Source organism: Arvicanthis niloticus, unplaced genomic scaffold (assembly GCF_011762505.2).
Source record: "Arvicanthis niloticus isolate mArvNil1 unplaced genomic scaffold, mArvNil1.pat.X pat_scaffold_260_arrow_ctg1, whole genome shotgun sequence".
In the NCBI taxonomy this organism is placed as follows: domain Eukaryota; kingdom Metazoa; phylum Chordata; class Mammalia; order Rodentia; family Muridae; genus Arvicanthis; species Arvicanthis niloticus.
In genome coordinates this window covers 66540-84427 of record NW_023045925.1, presented here as the reverse complement: position 1 = coordinate 84427, position 17888 = coordinate 66540, and the positions used below count along the sequence as shown (strand labels likewise).

Sequence of the window (17888 nt, the reverse complement as noted above, 5' to 3'; positions counted from 1 at the left end):
AAACCTTCTTCTCCCAAAAGTAAGATCAGTGACTTCTCATTTTTCACAAATGGAGCAAGTCGTACCACTTCTTCCCAGGAGAGTTTAACATGTTTGACAGCTGCCAAAGCAGGGCAGAGAGATAAGTCCTCTCACAAAGACAGCCAAAAATGTTCCCCCTCATCCCCAAAGTGCCCTAAGCAATCTGCTTCTAGTAAAGTGAGCTTGAGAACTGACCCTGCTGACCAAGGGGATTTCAGAACTTCCCCTTTAATCCAGGAGGACTTTCAAAGTCCCACACCATTAAAAAATGGGCTTAGATCATCTCTTACCGTCCAAAGGGGGCTAAATGCAATCACAAGTTCCCATGTGAGCCTCACAACGCTCACACCTGCCCACGTGGAGAAAAAACTTCCAACATCTACACCAGGAGCTCAAGGACCTTTGTCATTTTCAGAAGGAGTTCTTGAGAGTTCCACACAGACACAAGATGTGGTGGGAACACCTGAGGCCACCCAAGGGACTCTTGTGCCTTCTGCACACACACAAAGTCATCTAGCACCTTCGCCATCTTCTTCTGGTCGCAGCCTGCAGGTCTTAATTCAAATGTAAATGCACTTAACCTCTCTCTGCCTGCCTGCCTGCCAGTTTAGGCGCAGTTCTGAACTGAGAGATTTTGCTTTTATTTAAAACCTTAAATTTGAACTAAAAACCTCTGGAATAATTTAAGATTTTATTAAATCCCACATCGATATACTCAGCCACAATGGCAGGAGGGTCAGCCGAGATCTTCTAATCCAGCTTCCTTCTTTGTGGTCTTCCGAAGATTCCCGCTTCTGCAGCTGCGTCTGCACCACGGGGGGGCCAGCGGCTCCAGGCCGCGGTCCGCCATCGCGAACGCGCCCGCACTGCCTTGTGCCACGTGCCGAATTAGATTGTTTTCGCCTGTGAAAGAAACACAAAAAAGACCCTCTCCCGGGCCGCAAAATGAACCCAGACAATTTTTCAGGCTTCCCTTCCCACGAGAAGCAGCTACATGTTTCGCCGCTGCAGCCGCGCCTGTGCGCGATGCCGCCGCCGGCTTAAACTAACACACTCTGGTTCTGATAGCTTGGAACGGACCTCTCGTGAAACCTTTTGACTTGCCCTAATAGCTGAAAGCAACGCAAACAAGAAGCTAGCTATTGAGGTGGCAATGGGAGAATATCCACCCGCGACGAGGGTTTCTATCCCAAGCATACCTTCCGGAGGTGACCCCGACATCCACAGTTTGTTAACCATTCTCGAAGCTCAGGGTTCCTTCGGCTAATGCGTAGGGATCTGCCGCCAGGGAAAACCGCGCGTGGGTTTCGCTTGCGTGGAGAATCTGCGCGCGCTTGGAACTTATCCCGGGATTTTCGGCACCAGATCTAACGTGCCCCCCTGGAGCTTTTGCGTCCGCGGAGAAATCACGAGACGCAGAGAACAGGTAGTTACTGTAAACGAGGCTTTTAATCTTTATCACCCACGTGGAGAAACGTGGAGAGACGCGGAAGGAAGGAAGGGAGAGAGAGAGAGAGAGAGAGAGAGAGAGAGAGAGAGAGAGAGAGCTCCAGAGTCAGAGAGCGAGAGAGAGTGAGTCAGAGTCAGAGAGAGAGAGTGCCAGAGTCAGAGAGAGCGCTGAGGAACGGGTCCCCCGCTTAAGTGCAGTCTAGAGTGACGTATTCACTTTTTGATTGGCTGTTCGTTCACCACCCAATATGCCTCGGGATTGGCAGTGGCTAAGGCACGCCTATCTGCCTAGCAACTGCGCAGCTAACAGCAGCTTCCTACAGCGACTATTAAGGTCAGTTCTGCATTTTTGATGCCCAATTTTGAGGCACAAGGTATGAAAGCCGATTTCATCTTTATATCTTCTATCCTATGATCTAAAAGCAGAGAAATGTGAGGTACCATTGTTTGCAAATGTGTTGTAAAGATGTCTTGGACAGAGCGGTTAGCTTTAAAGAAAACTTCATTAATGGGGTGTTTGTGAGGCATGGGTTGAAGAGAAGGTCTGGTGGTTCTTTAGTTGCACAGGTGGACATGAAGTCCCCTGGTGTAGAGGATGAAGGTTTGAAACAGCCTTTTTACACAGGGGCTAGTTTTGAGAGCCCTTTTGAATAGATTTTGATTTCCCAGGGCCCCCTTTGCAGAAATTGAAGGTCTAAAATCTATTTGGCAGGTGGAGGTCAACAATAGGCCCAAAATCCTACTGGGAAGACAGACAGGGAATGTTAGATGCTCTTTTATGTAGAATGAGTGGTATAAAGCTCCCTTGATCTGACAGCCCTTTAAGGAGAAAAGACTCAAAGCAACTTTATAGGAATAGGAATTTGTAAGGAACACGTAAGGCATAATAGGTGTTTTAAGGGCCCATTTGGCAAATGGGGTCTAGGGCAATGTTAGTCCTAGGAGAGTTCTGCCATTTTGTTCGCTGTAGTGAGAAGGAGTAAGTTAACATTAACCCTGAGGCCCTGTTGAAAAAGGAGAACAGAATCTTCTTCAGGCAGAGTGAAGGTGCCATGTACACTTCTGTCAATTGTAAAGGCCATTATACAGTACCTTATACAGTGGAGAAATTTTCTGGCAGCAATTATACGTTTCCAATTCAGAGTTTTGTATCTGTATCGCTTGTGTTCATTCTGGGAGAGAGCAGGCAGAAACTCATTTCTTTTTCCCAAGGATTTGGATGACTGTTGCTGGCTAGGTTACATCTAGTTTGTTCAGCTGTCCAGATCTAGGCAGAAATGTTGGAAGTTATTACGTTTCTGTGGACTTGCCTTGTGTCAGATGGCACAGGTTCTAGGCTCTGATTCTAAACTTGAACTATTGGACCTCAAATCAGAGTGGACTAGGGTCCATTGTTTACAGAAATAGTCACCTTTGGAACTATGCCTGATCAGTTAGTTATAAAAAGTACATTGATCTTTTGTGAAAAGGTCATGGGTCTCACTTTGAGATAGAAAATATGTTGGGAGGATAGGGAAGAGCAGAAAGGTCACATAATCACTCAGGCAATAGGTTACCATGGGAATTGAAAGAAGGTGCAGAAAATACCTTATCAAGTGCAAATGTCCTCACAGTCCAGAATACCCATGTGTTCTGGGACTCTGAGGCGTGCTTCCCAGGAAACAGAGAAATTTTTTTCTTACAAATTGGTTGGTAATCTCTGGCTCCAAGTTCTCCACAAGGTGTTCAACAGCAGCACAGGCAGGGGCAGCAAAGATGGACCTGCTCCATTTCAAGTGTCAATCTTAAAGATAGAAGTTAGATCTGGGCTCAGATTTTTACTGTCAGATTCAAGGATATCATTTTATGTCCCAGGATGTCCATTCAGAGTGATCTGCCATCCCTTCAGTCACTTGGGGATGACTTGTCATCCAGATCAGAAGGGAAACATTAAGACCTCCTAGAGAAATAGCACTGAGAATTCTATGACTAGAAGTGGATTCTCTGAGGAAACCATTGTCAGGGGATGCTTGGTCAAAATATTATGGGAATTTTTATATTCTGATCATCGCTCCTGTCACAAGGATATCAGGACCTCCTTTCTTCCCTCGGGTACTCACTCCTTCTACCTTTGATTAAGGGGGCATCATATTTTCCTACTGAAGCAAAGGGAGCCTCAGATCATTCCAGTTTGTCCAAAGGAGGCTTAAACATTCGTTTAATTAGGTTGAGGAATCCCATACAACTTCTGAACATCTCTGTGAGTTTTCATGTCGGTGGCTTCTCTGTAAGCTCTGTAAGCAGATGAATGTGTACCAAGTCCCTTTCAAATTTAAGGGTGTCTAGAACTCCCTTATTCCAAGAAGATAGAATGTATGCTTCTTCATTGACAAAGTATGCATGTCAAAGATTCTTCATTGCATCATTACTGAAACTACAGTTTTCCTTGAGCTGAACGAGAAGTTTGTGAAACCATAGTTCACAGCTTCCTGATACTGTAGACTGAGCCTCGGATATTTTTCTTATTGTTTCCCAGATTTCCCTTTCAGCTCAGTTTTGTAGGTTCAGTAATGATGCAATGAAGAATCTTTGACATACACTGTCAAGGAAAAAGCAAACTTTCTATCTTCTTGGAATAAGGGAGATCTAGACACCCTCCAATTTGAAATGGACTTAACACAAATTCTTCTGATTACAGATCCTGCAGAGAAGTCACTGACATGAAAACTCACAGAGATGTTCAGGAAGTTGTATGGGATTCCTCAAACTAAATGAATGTTTAAGACTTCTGACAAACTGGAATGATCTGAGGCTCCCTTTGCTTCAGTGGGAAAATATGATGCTTCTTTAATCAAAGGTAGAAAGAGTGCATACCCCTGGGAAGAAAGGAGGTCCTGGATATCCTTGTGATGGGAGAGATGATCCGAGTATAAAAAATTCCATAATATTTTATGGAAAAATTAAATTGCTTACCTTAGCTGATGAGGCCTTAGCATTGCCTCACCTTCGAACTGTTCTTCAGTCTAGAATATCCATACCTTTAGCTGAAGCAGCAGGAGACCAAATAGAGTTACCATGATTCATGATCACCATGGGTATGTGATCACACCTCAGCATGATTGCCTCCTAAGAATTATATCCAACCAACCAGAACTATGCTAGACAGATGATTTCACAGCAGGTCATGTGACTTTACTCAAGGAAGTAGCATAAGGTTCCAGGATTTGCTTTCTCCTCTTGATTTCTGTGAACTTTGACCAAAGGGAGCAATGCACCTTGGTCAGAGGTAAAATATCCCACAGGCCCTTGAGCAGTAGGGATTGTTATGAGAGCCTATTGAGTCAAAGGGCTGACTTTGAAGGCCCCAATCATCAGAGGAAGAAAAATACCACCATTTTGAAAAGGAGAAAGGCCCTCTACCCTGTTGGACAGTAGGGGAATATTCCTGTTTACCTTCTGTAGAGGAGGTTGGTCCAGGAAATCCAAGCTTCCACGTCTTCAGATAACTCTAGAAAATTCTTGTCTCTGAGGACTCCATTGTTGACTTAACATCGATCTGAGGTTTCTTCTAAAAATTGGGCCAAAGTACCTGGCTGTGTTTCCTATATATAAATGGCCTTGGATCCAGGCTGAGCTTTTGATTCAGTGGCCATGGGACTTGAATCCAGGGTTGTCTGGTTTTTTTTTGTTTGTTTGTTTGTTTGTTTTGTTTTGTTTTTTTTTTTTTTTTTTTTTTGTGGTTTAAGGTGTATTTCCTAACCAATAAAATCTGAGAGAGAATTTCTGGTCTCTCTTAGTTGAGTGGTAAACCTGAGTCAGCCCTGAACAAAGAGAGAACCTCCTGTGAATTCTAGGTCACAAGGATCCTTGTAGGTCACACTACAGGTGAGCCTGAATGTTTGAGATACACTCTTCAGTGACAAAGTCAGTTCTGTAGCTTGCTTCATCAGAGGGGCATGTCTCAGACATCTCCAGTGCAGACAGAGGAAGAATAAAATATATTTATTCAAGGTCAGCTGACCCCTTTGGCATACCCTAATGTAAGGGGCTACTATGGTTAGAGGAAATAAGGCTAAGGCCCTCTTCAGAAGATATTCCAACTAGGTATCAGGCTCCTTGTCATCATGGGTTTGTTTACTTCTGAGGGGGCATGACTTGATGGAGTTATTAGCTGGAGACATAAATTGTCCTTGTTCTAGAAGGGTCCATCTGAGGCCCCATTGTGACTTCATCAGTTCTATTGTATGCTGATCATAAAAGGGCTGTATCTGTGGCCTTCTTGTCAAGGTCTGAAGTCCTTTGCTTATTATGTCATAGGTCTTAGGACCTCTTCAAGTCATTGAGGACTTATGGGACACCTTAGTTCTGAAGTGGTAACTCTGAGGTCAATTTGAGCAATTAATGAATGTTTGAGGTTTCAGGTTCTCAAAGGAATTGTATGTTAATGCTCCCTTGAACACTGGGGAATTTGTTACACATTTGATGTTGAGAGGGTATAACTGAACCACCCTTGAGTTACTGCTGAAAGTTGTGAAGCACATTGGTCCTATACAGTTAAGATGAAGGTCACTTAGGCTATTGGGGAAGATCTGAGTATCCCTGGTTCACAATGGACAGGTCAAAAGTCCCCTTGATCCATACAGAAATTTGGAAGATCAGTAGTTCTTAAGCTGTAGGTCTGATGCCTACTTGAGAATTACTGGAGTGCATTTAGCCTCCTGGATAAGACAGAGTATGCCTGAGGACCCCTTGAGAACCTTGAGAATGATTTGAGCTCCAATTCAGAGATTTGGGGAAGTGTGAGTTTTCCTGCTTTTGTGTCAGAAACACAATTTGAAGGACCCATGGACAGAATGAGAATGTTGACATATCCCAAAATTATTAAGGATACCAATCTTTAGAGGCAAAAGTCTCATACCATGTAGGGGAAAACAGAAATTGCAAAGACTCTTGTGTCAGAGGAAGATCAAGAGTCAAGTTGGAGAGTAGAGAAGGCCTGAAAATTTCCTTATCTAGTCTTCATGGGAACCAAGAACATTCCTATCATGCAGGCCAGGGAGCAGTGTAATCAATCTCCAACACGCTAAGAGGCAGTACTTAGCTAGGTCTCCTGATAACTCAGTTGCCTATTTTTGAACATCGCATGGTTTGTTATTTCTGCTGACCAATTTTAATATAAATATATATATATATATATATATATATATATATATATATATATATATATACATATATATAATTATATATAATATATAAATATATAAAATATATTTAAATATATATATTCTCCTGGGTTTATCACTTTGCAGGCTACTCTTAGGCATCAGGACCTCAGACATCCATGTCCTGTTATTTGGATGGAGGTCATTAGGTCATCAGATCAGAATAAGATGCACTCAGTGCAACTTTAATAGAGGGAGTTGTTTTTTTCACCAACTAGGTCAGTTCAAGTAGGCCTAGATATACAGTGGTCAGAAGAAGCACATGTTATTCTCCATGAAGAGCACATTTTATAGCATGCCATTTTGACTACAAATTGTGAGCTACTCTTAATCAGAAGGGGGAATACTTAGCATTCTTTTAGTCAGAAGAACTTACCTGATGCTTCAATGTGTATCTGAGGCAGCTAGAAATAGAAGTTGTAAGTTTGATAGATGGTGGATGAGAAGAAAAAGTATTAAACTCCTGCTGTTTATATGGGGCACAGAGTGGGAAAATATAAGGGTGACTTTTAGATTAAAAAAAGAATTGAAAAAGCCATGGTAAATGAGAGTAGGGCCCAGGCCACCCTCTTGACATGGGCTGCCTTAGAGCTTCCATTTGGCAGGCTGGGAAGTTCTAATGCCTCCTTGGGAAGAAGAGGAAATTCGGAGGCTTCCTAGGGCAGAACTTGAAGGTGTGACCCACTGTTGATTATAAGACACATTTCTGAATACTTTTCTGTCATAAAAAGCTTCTCTAAGACCCAGTGTCTTAGATGGGGCATTTGAGAGTCTATCTCTTTCAGCCTGAAACATTCTGAGGCTGCCTGAAACAGGGCGTACATATCCAATGTCCCTTTGGTAAGAACTAGAAAGTCTTAATCTATATTGTTCAGTTTGAGAAGGACTGATAGCTCCTTTAGAGGAGAAGATATAACCAGTATATCTCCTACTTTGAAGTGGGATCCTTTTGAGATTGCTTCGAACAAAATGTGTGTATCTGTGGCCCCCAAGGTTAGAAGGGTTATAAAGGGGGTATCCAGATTCATATTGGAGTGCTGGGTCTCTCCCTTGGTAGGAGAGGGAAGGTACCATGTCCTCTGGTTGACATATGATATGACTGTAATTTCTTTGTCTAACAGGGAGTGATGTTGTACTCCCTTTTGGAACTGGTGGAGGGATGAATCCTCATAAGATAGGAACCAAAGCTGTGTGCTCCCGTTTGGAACTAATGGAAGGTTTCTCTCCTTCTTGGACAATAGGAGCATGTTTTGAGCTCTCCTTAGTAGAAACAGGGTGGCTGGTATCCTCTTGGGGTGATGATGAATGTTTGACACCCCCATGGGGACTGTCTTCATCTTGAGATGACTCAATGCCTTCTTGGTCTGCAGCAGAGCCTTTCCAGGGCTCCATGGGTTTCAGAGGCATTCCTCTCTCTTCTCCTGGTAAAAGTAGTGTGTCTGGGAATCTCATGAGGAGAGGTGGAATGCCTGAGGCTCTCTTCATGAGAGTTAGTGGTTTGTGTGCACTCTTCAGTAGAGATGAGGATGCTATGCCCTCTTGGGGAGTAGCTTTAGGTTTCTTATCTTTTTTGGAAGATAAAGAATATCTGAGCTCTCTTTCTGACAAAGAAGATGGTTTGCAACTCTCATGTTCAGAATTGGAAGCTTGAGTGTCCCTTTGGTCAGAAGGGGCCTCTTTTGATGTGGTTTTAGTAGACTTGGACTGTCTGTGAATGCCTTGGGGAGGTGGGGGACTTCTGAGGCCCTCCTCAGGAGATGGTGAGGATCCACAGGCTCCTTTCGCAGAATCTGAAATGGTGACGTTTCTGTTGGTCTCAGTTTCAAGCTTTGCACCCCTTTTGTCAGAATTGCAACCTCTTAACCCCATTTTGGAAGAATGGCAGAGTTCCCAGCCCTCATCTTCTGATGGCACAGATTTCAATCCTGATTGGTCTAAAGAGGCATGACTTGATCTTGTTTCTACCATATTAGAATGTCTGGAGCAATCTCCTGGAGAGGGAGAAGGAATGACACCTTCTTTAGGAGGGGAACTGGAAGTGGGACTTGAGTCTTTTTTGGCATACTTGAAAGATGTGAGGCTACTTTCAGCAGAAGAGATACGTTTTAAGACATCAAGTTCTGAAATCGAAGTTTGGATATACCCTTCAGGAAATGGGACAGATTTCAATACCCTTTTGGTAGAATTGAAAAGTCTAGGGCCTTTCTTGGGAAAAGAGAAACGCCTCTGGTGTTCTTTATAAGGAGAGATAGAAACAAAGTCATCACGTGCACAAAGGGACAGTCCGAGAAACTCTGTTGAACAGGAAGTTTCTACAGTGTCTTGGATAGATGGCGTAGGTTCTAGAAGCCCCTGGGCTGGTTGAGAATGTTCTAGAGTTTCTTGTGGAGATGTGGGTGTTCCCAGAATCCTTTCTTCAGATACTAAAAGACCCAGAGCACCTTCATTAGTTTTCAAAGCCCCAGAGCCCCTGGCACAGATGGCAAAGATTCTACAGTCCCTGACACAGAATCTGAACTCATAGAAATGCATTGGGTAGATGGCAGGGGTTCTTCTGATCTGGACTAAGTGATGAAGAAGGTTGAAACCTGAGGGAGTTTTTTGCAGGTGACAAAGGCTCTATAATCTCTTGGGCAACAGGTGCTATTTCTGCAGTGTTTTGCACACATGGCAATGTTTCTAGTTTGCCCAGGGCAGATTCAAAAAGACCAAGATCTTCTGGATTAGATGGTGAATATCCTACAGTCTCTTTATCCAAACAGGTTCCTGGGGGCTCTTGGGATAACAAGGAAGTTTCTGGAGACCCTTAGGTAGATGACAATGTTCCTAGAACACCCTGGGCAGACAGGGATGAGTTGAGAGATAATAAGTCAGGCTGTGGCACTGTCAAATCCAATTGGACAGATGGAGAAGATCCTAGACTCACTGTAGTAGATGCTGAAAATTTGAAATCTGTTGAAGAATTGGATATTCCTGGCTTGCCATGTATACAGGTGTAACGTTCCAGATTCCCCTGTAAAGACAGGCAAGGGCCTCCAGCTTCTTGAACAGATAACAACGGTCCTGGATTCACTTGAACAGATAGAGACATTGTCAAAGGCCCTAGGGAAGATGATACAGATCCTAGTGTTCCTTGTCCAGATAAAGAAATTACCATAGGACCTTTGGAAGAATGCATAGATCCTGAAGATTCTGAAGCAGGTGGATCTGTGTGTAGGGCTCTTTGAGCAGAATTCAAAGACTCATTTGGTCCCTGGCATGAAGAAGAATGTCCTAGAGTACCCTCTGTACGTTTTGAGAGATCAAAAGTCCCTTCTACAGAAAGGGAAGTATCCGAAAGGCTTAGGGAAGAAAGTAAGGGAATAAGGTGGGCAGATATTGAAAGTTCCAGAGGTGAGCCACCAGATACCACATGTCCTGTGGTGGATGTTGAAGATTTTTGCACACCTGGTGCAGATGATGAATATCCTTGAGGCCCCTGCGGAGATGGCAAAGGCTCAACAAAGCTTTGTGCTGTTGCTGAAATGGTCAGAGATCCTTGTTCAGATTTCAAAGTTCCTGCTGTCTTTTGAGCAGGGTGGGTATATCCCTCACACACTGGAGTAGTTGGTGAATCTGCCAGTGTGCAGGGTGTAGAGGTGCACTTTGTTCCTGTACCTTGTGTATGTAAAGGACTTGAAAACCTTTGGGGGGATGTAGAATGATGGGCAGAACTTTGCTTAGATGTGGATTGACATACTGTCCCCTGTGTAGATAAACAGGGACCCACAGCTCCATGAGCAGAACCTGAAGATGCTTGAGTTCCCTGTTCTGTAGAGGAAAGACCCAGAGGATTATAAGAACCTTCAGAACATTGTAATGTATTTATCATTGCCTGGGCTGAGATCGAAAGTTTCAGAAGCCCCTGGGATGATTGCAAAGGTGCTAGACACCCTTGACTGGATGCAAAAGTTTCTGCCCCTACTTGGATAGAAGATGAATGTCTACCAGGTTCTGGAGGTGATGGTGGCAAAGTTCCTAGAGTCACTGACACAGGTTGAGAAGATGCTACATCCTCCCTCACCAGGGGCGAATGGCCCAAGGTACTCTGTGTTTCTTTGTCTTGCCCCACAGAAAAAGTTTCCTCTGCTGCCCTTGAAAGTTCCTTGGGCTTTTGAGAAGATAGCAAAGCTCCTAGAACCCCTGGAGCAGGTCCAGTAGTCTGTGGGGAACATGATGTGCATTGTCCAGTATGTTGAGCAGGTGGAGAAAATGTAAGAGCCCTCTGGGAAGGAGTGGGATGTTTCAAAGACTTTGGAACAGATGACACAGTTTCTATATGCTTTTGTTTGGATGTGGACGTTCTCAGAGACTCTTGGGCAGATAGGGAAGTTCCCAGAACCCCTTGTGCAGATGACAAAGATCCCAAAGTTCCTTCTGCAGATAAGGGAATTCCCAGAGGCACTTGGGCACATGGAAAAGTTCCTAGTTCCTGCTTGTCACTTTCTTTATAACCTAGAGTCCCTGAGCTAGGACACAAAGGTTCTTTAATCCCCTGGGCAGCTATGGGCTTTCCCAAAGTGGTTTCTGCACAAAGGGAAGCTTGTGCACACACCTGAGTAGATGCTGGTGGTAATGGAGAAATTTGTGCCAATGCATGCGGTTCAAGAGCTGCTTGGGAATATAGGGAACTTGACACAGTTTTTGTCAAAGATGATGGAGGGGCTGGACTTGCTTGTTTTGTTGAGGTTTGACCAAAAGGCGTCAGGGCATGGGGCAAAGTTCCTGTAGTCCTCGGCACACACTGTGACCTTCCTAAAGAACCTGAGACAGAAGACAAACGCCTATGAGTAGTACGCTGGGCAGACTCAGATGTTCCCAGAGTCTTTTGAGAAGATGATGACTGCTGGAGAGAATGTTGAGTACATCGTGACTGGCACAGAGTTGCCTGAGCAGATATGCAAAGTTTGGTAGACAGAAAATGTGCTAGATCACTGGAGACTTCTAAAGAAGATTCCTGAGATCCATGATCATATAGTGAATGTCCTGTAGGCTCTGAGGGACATGGCAAATGGCCTGTAGTCCCTTGGAAAGAAGGTGAGGTATCCTGAGATTCTACCTTGTGTGATGAGTACCCTAGCTCTTTTTGGGTAGATGTTGAATTCTCTGGAAACTCTGGGGTAGATGGCAAAGAACCCACAGTTTCTTGGACAGCCATAGAATGTTCTAGAGGCCATTGTTTACATCCCACAGTTGTGAGAGTACCTGCTGTCGTTAGGGGAGCTTTCTGAGCACATTGTGCAGATGATGAAGGTTTCACACTCCCTTTGGAAGATAACAATGGTTTTTTAGTTTTGGTACTAGAAGAAGATCCTTGTTTAGATGGCAAATTTTCTAGAGTCCTAGTTTCAGATTTGGGCAGTTGCCTAGCCCCTCTCAGAGACAGAGAATGTTTTTCAGCCCCTTGATTAGATGGCAATACTTTTTCCTTCCTATGGGCATGTTGGGTAGATCCTAATGCCCCTTTATGACATGGTGAAGGGCCTCCAGTCCCTTGTGCTGATATAGATTGTCCCAGATTGTCATTTTCTGATTGGTATTCTGTCCCTTCCCCTTGTTCAGATACCAAAGGCTCTAGGGTACCTTGTGCAGAAAGATTTTTAGATGCTTTACAAGGCGTGGAAGTTTTCAGAGATGTTTGGGGTAATGGCACACATTCTAAACAATTTTTTTTAGATGTGGACTTTCCCTTAGACCCTTGGATCTTTAGAAAAGGTTGCGTAGTTTTGAAGTCTATTTTGGAAAGTGACAACTCACTTTGAGCATGGCAAACATGTTCTGGAGCCTTTGGGAGAGATGGAAATATTCCCTGAAGCCCTGGAGCAGATGGTAAACATACTAGAGCTTTTGGGGTAGACAGAGAAGGCCACTGAGCCTTTTGGGAAGATACGGATTGTCCAGCATGCCCTTGGGTAGATTGGCAACTTACCATAGTCCCTTGGTCATTTGTGGAACATTCCAAGGCCTTTGGGAGAGACATAGATGGTGTGGGACTCACCTGAGGATTAGTTACAGCTTTTGAAGTTCCTTTGGCATCAGGAGATGATGCAAGCCCCCGTTTTGCAGAAGGAGGAAGGTCGAAACTGTCTTCATCAGATGGGAAACTTCTGAAGCCTCCTTTGTCAGAAGGATCAACTCTTAACCTGTTTTTCCTAGAAACTCGATGCCTGGGGACCACTTTGTTAGAGAGAGAACGTCTACCAGTTCCCCCCAGAGAAGGCATGTAAAAGGAACACTCTTGGGTAGGTGGAGATAATTGTAGAGCACCCTGTTGAGATATAGTACATCCTAAGGCCTCTTGCTGAGATGGAGAAGGTCTTAATGTGCCCTGTGTACCTGCGCAAGTCTTGACTGTGGCTTCAGCATGTGGGGAAGATACTAGAGCTACCTGTGTAGATGTGGTCTCTCCTAGAGCACCATGGACATATGTGAGAGGTCTAAGAGCCTCATGGGCAGGTAGGGAAGTTTCTAGACCTCCTCCTTGTGTACATGTGGAAGTTCGAAGGGAACATTCTTCAGCTGAAGAAGGGGATAACACCTTTTGTATAGAAACATCAGGCTTCATGGCCATTTGGATGGGCAAAACAGCTTCCAAGCCCCCTTTGGAAGAAAAGGTAGAATCCAGAGCCTTTAAAGTATTTGGAATATGTTCTGGAGACACTTGTGGGCATGGAGAATGACCAACGGCCCTTTGTGCAGATGAGGAAGAGTCTATAGCACCTTGTGTAGTTGGAGAAGATGGCTGATACTCTTGAATAGATAGGGAAGTTCCCATAGCCTCCTGTGAAGTTTGGGGAGATCCCATGGATTCTTGTGCATAGGTGGAATCCAAGGAATTCCCTTTGTTAGATGTACAGGATGCTACAGACCCTTGTGTATGCATATCACGTCCCACAGCCCCTCTTACACATGGGATTGGATCCAGAACATTCTGCACAGGTGGAATATGTCTTAGAACAACTTTTGTAGATGTGCCACATCCATAAGCCATTTCTAAAGATGGAGCTGTTTCTAGAACTCCTTTTGTAGATGTATTCTGTCCCACAGTCCCTTCCTCAGTTGGGTTAGTACTTGGAGAAATTTGTACAGGTTTGGAAAACCCTAGCATATCTGATGTGTTAGTAGAAATTTTTAGTGCCTCTCCTACTGATACAGAATGATCTAGATTCCCATGGGGAGGCAGGGAAGGTTGTGTTGTCTCAGCACACTGTACAAGTATGGAGCTTGCATGGCTCACTGGCAGTGTTTTGGTACAACCTTGACTCTTTTGGTCCTGATGACAAGTCAGGAGGGCCCTTTTGGATGGTAGGGGGTATATGAATAATTCTCTGTCAGATATGGACATTTTGAAGCCCAGCTGTTTAGAAGGAGCATCTTTCATTGTCCAATTGCTGGAGTGGGAATTTTCAGGATCCCTTTTCACAGAAGGAGAATCCGTTATTCTCCTTTTATGTGGGAAAGCAGACTTGAGAACATGTCTTTGACCATCTCCTGTAGAGGGAGACAACCCTAGTGCTCCCCTGACAGATTGGGACGGTCTCAGAACCCCTGGTGAAGATGGCGAAGGTGCTAGATGACTTTGTGTGTGTGCAGAAGGCACAAGAGTCCCTTGGGTGGCCTCGGGTGTTCCCACCACATCTTGTGTCTGTGTGGAACTCTCAAGAACTCCTTCTGAAAATGACAAAGGTCCTTGAGCTCCTGGTGTAGATGTTGGAAGTTTTTTCTCCACGTGGGCAGGTGTGAGCGTTGTGAGGCTCACATGGGAACTTGTGATTGCATTTAGCCCCCTTTGGACGGTAAGAGATGATCTAAGCCCATTTTTTAATGGTGTGGGACTTTGAAAGTCCTCCTGGATTAAAGGGGAAGTTCTGAAATCCCCTTGGTCAGCAGGGTCAGTTCTCAAGCTCACTTTACTAGAAGCAGATTGCTTAGGGCACTTTGGGGATGAGGGGGAACATTTTTGGCTGTCTTTGTGAGAGGACTTATCTCTCTGCCCTGCTTTGGCAGCTGTCAAACATGTTAAACTCTCCTGGGAAGAAGTGGTACGACTTGCTCCATTTGTGAAAAATGAGAAGTCACTGATCTTACTTTTGGGAGAAGAAGGTTTGGAGCTGTCTTTTTCTGATTGGGCCTGTTGTAGGTCCCCTTGACCAGAGGGGTCTTGCCCAACATGCTTGGGAGGAGAAGTGGAAAGTTTGGAGACCTGTAGGGTAGCGGATAAACTTTTGAACCTCCTTCTGGAAGAGGAGACATGTATGATTTTTCTTTCAGGACAAGTGGAAAGTCTTTGGGATGCCTGGGCAGATGTGGAATGTCCCACAGACCCTTGAAAACCTTTGGTTAGTTCCAGAACATTTTGGTGGGATACAGACCATCCCTGAGCATCTGGAGGAGAAGTGGAAGATCCCAGAACTCCTTGGCTAGATAGGGAAGGGTGTAGGGAACCTTGAATGTTTGGGGAAATTACCTGTTCACATTGGCCTGCAGAAGACTCAGCAGAAGATGACCCAGGCACAGCAAAAGAATCAGCGGAAGATGACCCAGGCACAGCCGAATAGTCAGCAGAAGATGTTCCAGGCACAGCAGAAGAATGAGCAGAAGATGTCCCAGGCACAGCAGAAGAGTCAGAAGAAGGTGACCCAGGCACAGCAGAAGAATCAGCACAAAATGTGCCAGGCACAGCAGAAGAATCTGCAGAAGATGGCCCAGGCACAGCCGAATAGTCAGCAGAAGATGTTCCAGGCACAGCAGAAGAATCAGCACAAAATGTGCCAGGCACAGCAGAAGAATCAGCAGAAGATTGCCCAGGCACAGCAGAAGGGTCAGCAGAAGATGTTCCAGGCACAGCAGAAGAATCAGCAGAAGATGTCTCGGGCACAGCAGAAGGGTCAGCAGAAGATGACCCAGGCACAGCAGAAGAATCAGCAGAAGATGGTCCAGGCACAGCAGAAGGGTCAGCAGAAGATGGCCCAGGCACAGCAGAAGTGTCAGCAGAAGATGGCCCAGCCACAGTGTGATCTTCTTTGAAGTTTGAACTGGCATCTTCACTACTGTGTTTTGTAGATGTTGCAGGTACGCTGCGACCCAACTGGTCAAAGTCCATAGGTTCTTCAAACCCAGTAGACACTGCCCGGCTTTTCTTCACCTTCCCAGGTATGGGCACAGAAGATGAGGCCACTCTTTTTCTCGTGGCAGGCTGTAAAACAGATGGTCTGGTGTCCCTAGTCAGTGGGTTACTCATGCCCTCAGGAACCCTCAGAGGCAGTGGAACTGTCAATGTCCTGTTCTCTTTCAGATCCCTCAGAGGTTCCAGGGTACTCTTATTGGCTGAAGCCTTTATAAGATCTTTGAGTTCCTGTAGCTTTTCTGTAACCTTAGCGTCCGGTTTCTTGAATCTCTGGTCTTCATAGGGCTTTGTGCATGTGAACTTGTGCCTAGTCGGTCTAATGAGTCCCGGAGGTACAAAGTCCCTCGGGTTTCTGCTGATCAAGTGCTTCCCCCATTGGGGGACACTGAAGGGGGTCCCAGGCCGTGGAGGTTGGGAACCCTGCAAGTGCTTCCCCCCTTGGGGTAGGGTGTGAATATCCGGTTGAGGGACACTGAAGGGAGTCCCAGGCCGTGGAGGCTGGGAAAACGGAGGTCTACGGTCAGAGGGTAAAGTCCTTGCTGAGGCTCGCTGGCCTCTCTCCACACGTCTGGCCATTTTGAGTCATGAAGGAAATTGAAAGAAGAAATGGGAAAGGGTCTACTACCCCTTGAAGGGGCAGCGAATGTACTTGCCAATGGTGATTCACAGAAAGTAGCAGTTAAGCAGGATCGTTTGAGAGCGACTTTCTCTCCCGAGAAATGTGGACGCGTCCAGGAGGTGAAGGGCACAGAACTAGAGTGACCGTTGTTCTCGAGAATCAAGCATAGCTCCACAGCGGCGGTCCTCGGGCCTGCACGGGCCTGTCTCGAGCTGCCTCACCTGGGAGTTCTGCTTGTAGTAGCAGGGCGATCATCCAAGCGTTCTGAATGGGGAGGGACACTGAGGACCGTCTTCCTTAGAGTCCAGAGTGCTACCTGGTCTGGTGCCCACTGTCAGTGGCCATGACAAGGAATTGTTGGAGCATCATGATTGGAAAGGGAAGGGGTGCTTAGGAGACTGTGCTCTCAAGTCCCATTTGTGCCAGGATAGAACCCTCTAACCGGAGGCCACCGATGTTGCAGTGATGTCTGTTGGAGCCTCGTAGCTGGATGGGAAAGGCTGATCCAGATCCTTGCAAATCAGAGTCTGTGGGGGCTAGACAGTCACTTGCATTTGTGTTACGGAAAGAACAAGTGTGAGAATTTGAATAGAGCTTAGAATGTATGGAATGATATTACAGAAAGTATTCTGTATTTTAAAGATGATCTATTCTAGATATATTTATGACAACTCTGAGCCTTCCTGGATGCAGAAAGACATCTCTAACTGACTAAATAATGCTTACTCTGCAATATTACTATTGTGCAAATAATATGCTATTATAGGTATTGTTTGGAAAATAAGAATAAACAATAGTCTCCTTAGAGTACAGATGCAAGTTGTATTTCAAACACTTCCATCTGTGTTTGACTAAGTGCATTAGATTCAGAACACAGATGCTGTTGGACTCCTGAATGTAGCACCTATGGCCTTAAACAATTGCTTAGCCTGTCCCAGTTTACAGGTTGAGTTCCTATAACATTTACATGTTTGGGTTACTTTTGAAAGGTCATCCAATTCTCCTGAAGACACAATAAACTAGTGACTCACATTAGTGGCTCTGCCTGGGCCGATCGGTTTCATTCCAGTGACACAGCTGGAGCATAGTTGCACAGAATGATTTTTGAAACCCTTAGCCAAGTTGATTCTTTGAAAGGTCATATTTGTATAGCAGTTGATACACTGAGAAAGTGTAAAATTGCTTATACGTATGAAGATAACATTTACTGACATGAGAAACTTGATTTGGTTGGTTCAAATACCTTGCCAGTGTATTTGAGCAGTTTTTGATCTTGATGGATGAAGGGCATTTGTTTGGGTGCTATATTTGATTTTTTGTGAATGATTTCTGTTTCCCTTTGGCTACACAACCAATAAGCCTTGCATCATTCAGAAGCATAGGGGCACTTTCCTATCATCTAATTATTTCCCTGTGCCATTAGCTTGGTGCT

The 17888-nt window shown here is 44.9% G+C and overlaps 1 protein-coding gene and 1 pseudogene across 1 annotated transcript; both read right to left on the bottom strand.

Moving 5' to 3' along the window:
* Nucleotides 1–757: 757 nt before the first annotated feature.
* Nucleotides 758–8540, bottom strand: LOC117701825 (uncharacterized; annotated as a pseudogene).
* Nucleotides 8541–13178: 4638 nt separating this feature from the next.
* Nucleotides 13179–16413, bottom strand: LOC143433943 (uncharacterized). Its single transcript, XM_076706297.1, has 2 exons — nt 14344–16413; nt 13179–13229 (listed from the first exon to the last, which is right to left on the bottom strand). The coding sequence occupies exons 1-2, from the start codon at nt 16411–16413 to the stop codon at nt 13179–13181; spliced, it is 2121 nt and encodes a 706-aa protein (XP_076562412.1).
* Nucleotides 16414–17888: the final 1475 nt, after the last annotated feature.